Source organism: Salminus brasiliensis, chromosome 18, assembly GCF_030463535.1.
Source record: "Salminus brasiliensis chromosome 18, fSalBra1.hap2, whole genome shotgun sequence".
NCBI lineage: Eukaryota > Metazoa > Chordata > Actinopteri > Characiformes > Bryconidae > Salminus > Salminus brasiliensis.
In genome coordinates, this window is record NC_132895.1 from 14,311,713 (window position 1) to 14,320,287 (window position 8,575).

The window sequence follows — 8,575 nt, forward strand, 5'->3', positions numbered from 1 at the left end:
GTGGCGTATGGTGCTAATCCGTGGATGCGATAACAGGTTAGATTACAGATTGCAGGAATCTTGTCAGCACCATAAAAGCACTGAATTTGGATAAACTTCCTTCCTAGTCACCTAAACTGCTCTCATACATAGACTGGAACAATGAAAAACCATCAGCTTGAAAGCCAGCAGCTGTTTCAAAAGCCATGAAGCAAAATCCTAACTTCTAATTCAGCTTTCCCAAACCCCAGCCTTGAAAGCCCATCTGCACTGTAGTTCCACGTTTTATCACTTAGCTAATTTATCAAGGCCGTCTTGAGCTGAAAACACAACACTGTGCAGTGCAGGTGGGTCTACAGCTGGGCTGAAGCTAGAAATAAGTCAAACATGGAAGTGCTGACAAAAAATTTATTAAGACAATATTAAAGAGAGACAAGAACATCAGGAAAGATACTAAATTCTTTTTTTATTACATTATCAAAACAGTAAAAAAGTGCTTTCTTATACCTATGGTACATTTGCGCTAAGCAGCAGAACAACTTTCCAACAAACTGAACAAAGAGAATTCATTGAACACTTAAATACAAACAGTACTTCTGTATAGTTGAGTTCAGAATTGCATGCTCATGATGATGAATTGTAAACTCATTAAACAGTCATATTCTGGAATAATTATTTAAAAATATAATGCACAACTAAATATTTACAATGATTAGACCAGTTTGGTTACAGTACAGCAAAGCAAATTTTGTAAACTTTAGAAACTTTTTTTTAAATATCACCTTTAAATAGCACCTACATTCATTTGCTTGATTTAAATAAAAATAACTATGTTACAGTGGCAGCAGACCGATTTTAAATACACTAGAGCAATTTTTTAATCCACTGGCCACTACAATAATATAGCACCCTGCATTTTTACATTAGAAAATATTTGCACCTAAAATAACAGAAGCAAGATCTCACCACATTTGGCTTGGTAACATCACGAAAGGAGCAGACTCAATAAAAAAAGAACTGCAGTATCTAATGTTATGAGATAATTAAGTGCTTCAACTCCTCGCTCATGAGCTCTCCTAAAAATCTTTTAACTCAAAGGCACAAAATCCAGGAAACCAAAGTAACATCATACAGCCTCTAATTACAGTAAAAGGCACGGCCTTCAAAAATGAGGCATCTAAAACCACATTCTCTACACTGTAGAGCTATAAGCTACAACAGGACTGGATTCCTGCTCAAGCAGACCTCATAAAATGTTCACTAGAGCCAGGTTCAGGTGTGTAAGAGCAGTGGGAGCCCTCAGTTTGCCACCCCTGAGCTACACCATGTATTTGAGCGTGTAGGGCAGAGTGTAGGGCAAGGTTCTCCGTGACTGCAGGCTCTCTGGGCACACTTCTCCTGACCTTCATCCAAGACCATTTCTTCTTCTCCCTGGGTGAACTCAGAGGTAGAAACGCTCTGATAAGCTCTCTCAGTGTTCTCAGGTGGATCTGGCGTGTAGGTGGGCACGACATTAAACATGATGAAGCCAACAGTGATCACCACAAAAGACACGATGTACAGGGCCGAGAACTGTGAAGAACCATGGAGAGAAGTCAATGGTAGTTTATTAAAAAGCTATGTTAAATCCAGTCATTCTACTGCAGAACAGTTTGACCCCCTAAACGTCATGGTTATTGCAGGTGATGAAAGCATGTTGTGCTATTTGGACAATCAGATTAAGAGACCTGCTCGGTCATTCTTTCTTCCAAATTCAAGGTTTTAAAAAAACAATAAAAAAAAGCTGATTCTGCTTTTGTTGGAGTAATTGTTGGAGTCTGGGGGGCTTTATACCCCTCTAGCCTACACTTGGTATTAGGCATGGTGCCAGGTGGTTCATGTTTATCTGCTCCCATTCTATTGGCAGTACTTCTCTACAGAGACTAGACAAGCTCATTTGCACATCTGTGTCACTGATGGGTGCAACTTAAAGTAGCCGAATGCATTCATTAGAAAAGTGTCCACAAACATTTGGACATAGGGTCACTCCACTCACCTTGAACTGGAAAAGAAAGATGCCGCATAAGAGGCTGAATAGATCAGCAGTCAACAGGGAGAGGTTCACTGCCGTTGCACTGGTCATCTTCATCACCACAGGCATGAAACTGTACAGCCCATACATGCACAGCATAAAGGCAAAAAACAGCAGACCTAAAAAGAAGTGCACAGCAGATTCAGAACCTCCTTAAATATTTTTTTAAAGCATGGAATGTTATACACAGATTTATTGGTAAAAGTACTGGCTACAGAAACATGCTCACATATTTTCCAGTCCCAGTTAATGGCGGCTATCGGCCTGATTTCAAGTACAGCCCTTAAAGAAAAAGGACAGGATTTTAAAAAAAAAAAAAAAAAAAAAAAAAAAAAAAAAAAAAAAAAAACACACACAACATTAAGCTGAAAACTGAATACGGCCACATTACAGTGAAGTGACTTACATTTGTACACCACTGATCAGAGTCCCAAAGAGACCCATCATACCCAAGAACTCAACTCTGCTCAGGTTCTTCACTGTGTACTCCTGGCACACGTTCGACACAGCGTACAGTGCAGCACTGATGAGCACCAAACCATCTCCCAGCAATACATTTGCGTCTTCAAAAAGAGAAAAAACTGAATTAGAGAGAGACCAAAAAAATAAAATACGATGGGGAAATGAAGGGTGCCAAAGAGCTTTTTTGGAGCAATGCTATAGAAATACCAGTGTTGGTTCAATAAAGAACCTTTTAATGGATAGTTCTTCAAAGCACCATCTTTGTAAATTAGATGTATGAGGGATGAGGCAATTAAACTAAGACAATAATTATTTAGGAACCATTACTTGTTGCACAATTGCAGTCTGTAAATTAGGGCAACATCACAAAATCTTCCCCACATTTAATCTATATATACAGAGACAGTGAGGTGGACAGGGAGGGGGGACGAGAGAAAAAAAAAAAGAAAGGTAAAATGGTAGTCAGTACTCACTTGAGCCTTGGTCTCTTCCAGCCAACAGATCAGCCCCCACCATAGCTCCAACCCCAAGCAAACACACCCCCACAGCTACAAAATGCAGCGGCCTGTACCGAGTCTTCAGGAAGAACCAGGACAGCACCATCAACACTGGGATCACAAAGCAGTCCAGCAGCTATAATGCACAACATGAGAGCCCTATTAGATCACAGATCAACACACAGCTTAAACGCTAAAAATGCTTTAAGGTAACTGTGACAGGCAGCAGAGGTTCAATAGCATTTGACTAATTTTATAGTACAAAATCTGATTTAATGTGAATGAAAATCTGCCAAATAAAACACTACTGCAATGGCAGTGAATAGGCAAAAGACCATTCTGAAAAAGTGGCTGCTTATTAAGATAAATAGCACAGAGTCCAGAGAATGTAGGCTATTTGAGTTTGGCCTTGGGAAATGGAAATTGAAACTGGAAGCAGCGCTGCCTTGTTAAACAGCAGGGTGGAGGATCCCTTACAATATTCTTAATCTAAGTCGGACAAAGGTTACTAAAACACCCAGTGCACTGAGTTTGTTGTGTTTTTTCCTTTTTTAACCAACAGATGTTCAGCTAACTATAATGTACACCCTTTGGTCAGTATTACATTAGTATTGGTGATTGATTGGAAGCAAACAATTTATCACCAACATCTAATGTGTAGTTTAAGATTTCATAACTTAAGAGATACAACTTATAATTATATTATAGAACTGTAATAAACTATAATTCAAATAAAAACAGAGCCCAAGAGCACTACAGCAGAGATCACAGAGCTAATAGAAAACACACACATACAAAACAGACAATATTCTACATTCATAAATGTTCATATTATTATGTTGAGGTTAAAACCTATCGAAAACATCTTACCAGCCTCTGAAATTTGCTGTACTGATCCTGATCCTAACCGTCAAACACTCAAACAATAACTGTATATATTTTTTTTATCTGAATCTTTACATTTTTATACCCAGGCACACATTTTATTAATATACCGTTACTGTGCAATGAAACATGCGCACATATTATATACAGTGTGATACAGTGATGATAGTGAAATTGTAATTGGAAATACCTGAATGCTTGTAATGGTAGTAAACTGGTATGCCTTCACAACTGTGTAGTTTGCTTCAACATCTGTGAGCGCCAACAGCAAATACTTCCACCACTTTGATTTCAAAATCTGAAAAATACTTCCATCACCTACATCGAAGAGAACGAGTTTTAATCACTTACAGCCTGTGTGTGTGTGTGTGTGTGTGTGTGTGTGAGTGAGAGAGATTATTGCAAAACATCACAACATAACAAACATCATGTGTAGGCATTCCTAAAAAGATATTTGCTGAAGTACACAAACAGAATGAGTAAGTTCTAAGAATGCTTTTCTTGGTTTCAGTGCAAATCCTTTGAGCCAGATGTGAACTGATCTGTTGAGTAGATCTACTGTGTATGCTGGTAGGCTCTCTTACCTTTCCTGAATACCAGGGTTAAGGTGTAGGTCACAAACAGCAAGGTGTAGTTGAGGAAACTCTGCAGCATCGGAGTCTCCACCCGAGCTTTCTCCAGATACTGACTCGTCACTGCCGTCCCGCATACCAGCACAGACAGGACTTGACCCAAAGCAACGGTCTTCAGGAGGCGCCTGTGGGCAAAATGTCTCTTGATCACAGATTGTGTTTTTGCTTGCCATATGTTACAGTTACATGGTACTGCTTAATGTAGCACTATGGCTCTCTTCAGGAAGGAGCGATGTTAACATGCAAGTCATGCAGTAAAAAAAAATTATAAAATTCTGACAAAGTAGCTTTGTGGCACGTCGTTCACCGAGGACAAAACATCTAATGGAGAAGCTGATGATTCCTCATAAGCATCCACTGATTAATTTTTTTAGCTGTAGCGTCACCTAAAGATTAGATACAGTAAAAAAGCAGCTATCAATTTAACCAACACTAAAGCTACCGTTTACTCTTAGTTCTGAAACACTCACCATTGGAGGCATGTGACAAAAACAACAAACAAACAAAACACACTTAATATACATAAACTAGAAAAAAATATATTACATATTGCTCCAGTTAACCCCCCCCCCCCCCACACACACACACACACACACACACACACACACACACAATTACATTCTCTCTTAATTCTCCATTATTCCACCACTCAGACGCATCACCACAGACAGTAGGTGCCTGCATATAAGAGGCAGAGGAAAGGTCCTATAATGCTTAAATATATGTAATAATATAATTCATCACAATAATCATGCAGACGATAACCATTCTAAATGTATTTTAATGTCCAAGTCTAGTAAAGAGAAGGGCTTAGGCACTGTCTGGTGTAGGACCAGTGTATATAAAGAATTGCCAGGACTGCAGATTCAGGAACAGCTTTGCTTTGTAGCCTTTTGCAATTGGTCACATCAGCAGTCTGTCTAAGAGTCATTGTAGAGCATTTTCCCAGGCATACTCAAGCTGCCCTCACACTGTATTCATACCTCCAGGTCATGTTGTCAGAATGGTTTACCAGATAATCAAGTTTACATCATTTTTACCTTAGCCCAAAGCTAGTAGATCGACCTAGACAGGTCTACTTTTGCTTCTTAAGTTTTAGCAAACTTCAGAAACCAAGTATGTCTTTTTAAATTAAAAGAAAGTTAAACAATTTGATCATTCAGTAAATCTATCTTCTATGTATAGGGTATACCCTTATATTTGAAGGGTATAGACTTCAAAAAGACTCTAGATAATAGTCTACATTGAACATTTTAAAGTTCTGCATGAGTACAAATCCTGAGGATCTTACCATGTAAAAATATCTTTCAGCTTTAGCTTCTGTGGGCCACAAATGAAAGCTCCCAAGCTCTTAGACCTTCTCAAGTTCGCAGGGTCAGGGGTGATCTGTCCTGCCTCACACTCCATCTCGTCCTGAATCAGTGCTGAGAATCCAGCTGAAGGGAATTAAAGCACAGGGTTTATGATCAAATGAGCCCATATCAGGGCAGGACACTAATCTGTTCAAGAATGTGTGGCTAGCTACGTGGACTGACACCAGACTGCTGTAAGAGTAATTTTGTTGTAAGTTTGTTACCACAAGACCAAAAAACCCCACAAAAACAAAACAACCCAAATTCATGAGAAACCTAGAGTCGAGGGTCCAGACTGCCGGCATCACGTGAACAAAAACAACTGCCTACTGTGATCAGCTTTGTGTTTCTGACATTTAATTCCTCAAGCCTCTGCCAGAGAAAATACAGAGGTGTGTAGATCACCTTCCAAAAGGCCCTGAGAGCCGAGTCCCATGCTGAGCAAAGTACAACACAACCAAAAACACTGAATTTAAGAACAAGCCAGACCTGGAAACTACAACATCTGATTGTGTGTAGATCTGAGGTGCAGGGATGAGTTTTAACATCCATTAAAAAAAAATAATAAATAAAATAAAAACAATGATTACTACCAATGCAGTAAACGTAAAAACTAATTGATAATTGATAATAATAATAATAATAATAATAATAATAATAATAATAAAAATAATAAAAATAATAATAAGACAAATGGGGCAAAGAAAGTGTGCACACTTGAGAAAGGTAAAGTCTAAAATGAACATTACTACTGAGTAAGGGTTATTTAGATCTACTTTAGAAACCTGAATGGCATCAATTGTAGATTATCGAAACTCATCACATTTAAATAGAAGTAACAGCTGAAGTCTCAGACACCCCAAACAGAACATATGTGTATAATGTCCAGTAGAGAACTCCTGAAACGTCTCATCAAATATTACTAAAGAGGGTCTAGTATAGTACATTTCTCATCTGAACATCAGAAGATACATAAGAACTGGAGAAATAATAATAATAATAATAATAATAATAATAATAGGAAGTTGTACAAAGAATACAACGTTTAAGAGTGCATTTAACACTAAAATGTGCCAACTACATTAGCTAGCTACAATACCCCAGCAGGTCAGCTAGCTAGAACACACTACACTAATTAATCTGATCTTGTACACGTGGTCGATCCAGATCATAAACATCATACACAGCAAATCTTCCTGTAATCGCATTATTTTACCATTCAACGTCTTAATTACATACCTGACACACTACAAACCAATAAAGCAACATAAACAGCAGTTTTACAGCGAGCTAATCTTTAACTCTGTTAAATTAAGAGCCTTAGCAAGCTAAACTAGCCAAACCAGCAAGTCAGGTTTTAGATAAGGGGAAGCTGTGCTAAAGCCTGTGCTAAAGGTAAGATTTTAAAATATAATCCGCCCGTTTGTGCCGCTTTTGCTTTTAAAGTTAGCTAACGTGAACAGATGATTACCTCCTCCACTGTCAGGCCATGCCGCCGGCTGCTCTGACTTCCATCCATGCGCCTCTTTCTAACTCAAGTGTTTACGCCCGCTCGCTCACTAGGCCCCGCCTCTTCACTCAAACAGCCAATAGGAGCAGGGTCTCTGAACCGGGCTGGATGTCGTGAACCAATGACAGTTAAATACGCAACCAGACCGCGTCCTTACGGGTGTGGAGGTGCTGATGTCAGAATGATGCAAACCCAAACCACGGAAGTCTGATGATGCTCTGTGGCTGTTAACTGCAGAGCAGCACAGACTGGACGGAGACCCGAAAGTGTCAAGGTAGAAAAATGATATTTACAGACATAGACCAAACTCTCGAGCGGATACATCGTTCCCTCGAGGTTGGAGGGGATGATTTAGTTATTTTGAAGGAACAATTTTCTAAACCGAGGGAACAGATTGTTAAGTTAAAGGGACAAATTGTTGAATCGAGGGAAGGATTTATTAAATTGATGGATGGTATATTTAAATACTTAAATACTATGTATTAAATAGAGAAAAATGTTTATTAAATTGATGGACTGTATTGATAAATCCAGAGAACTATTTATTCAATTGAAGGAACAATTTATTAAAGTGAAAAAATAAATAAATTGAAGAATCTGATTGCTAAATTTAGAAAGCTGTGTATTAAATTTAATTGAGGGAATGATTTATTAAACTGATTATTATTCAATCAAGGGAATGTTTTAAGTCTCTAAATATTATTTTCGACCTACTTTACAGGCACAGTAAGTCTGTAAAAAAAGCATAGGTTGTTTGGAAGCATGAACAATGTACTTATACACACACACACACACACACACACATATATATATATATATATATATATATATATATATTTATATTTTTATATTTTTATATATATATATATATATATATAAATATATATTTTTTTTTTTTTCATTCGGAGATCATCTTTTGACGCAGTGTTCAGTGTTTTATGTTACAGACAGTTTGGTTCTATATAATAAGCAAATACAGTAAAATAAATGACAACCTAAACAGATCCAAAAATACTGATTAACTTATAAACAGTGCAAACAGATACTTATTAAACAGTGCAACTGAGATATACACCATACAAAATTCAATAGGATCCCCACATCCTATCTACATATGATCACTGATAGTAGATCCTCAAAGGCCCTCAAAAAGAGAATGACATAACATTTTGTGAACCATTTTCAGG

General features: G+C 37.8%; 1 protein-coding gene across 1 annotated transcript; it reads right to left on the reverse strand.

The window, feature by feature from the left end:
* Nucleotides 1-428: 428 nt before the first annotated feature.
* Nucleotides 429-7,403, reverse strand: slc35f2 (solute carrier family 35 member F2). Its single transcript, XM_072661913.1, has 9 exons — nucleotides 7,350-7,403; nucleotides 5,818-5,962; nucleotides 4,479-4,651; nucleotides 4,085-4,212; nucleotides 2,986-3,145; nucleotides 2,457-2,613; nucleotides 2,280-2,332; nucleotides 2,015-2,169; nucleotides 429-1,551 (listed from the first exon to the last, which is right to left on the reverse strand). The coding sequence occupies exons 2-9, from the start codon at nucleotides 5,931-5,933 to the stop codon at nucleotides 1,279-1,281; spliced, it is 1,215 nt and encodes a 404-aa protein (XP_072518014.1). The 5' UTR covers nucleotides 5,934-5,962; nucleotides 7,350-7,403; the 3' UTR covers nucleotides 429-1,278.
* Between the last annotated feature and the right edge of the window lie 1,172 nt (nucleotides 7,404-8,575).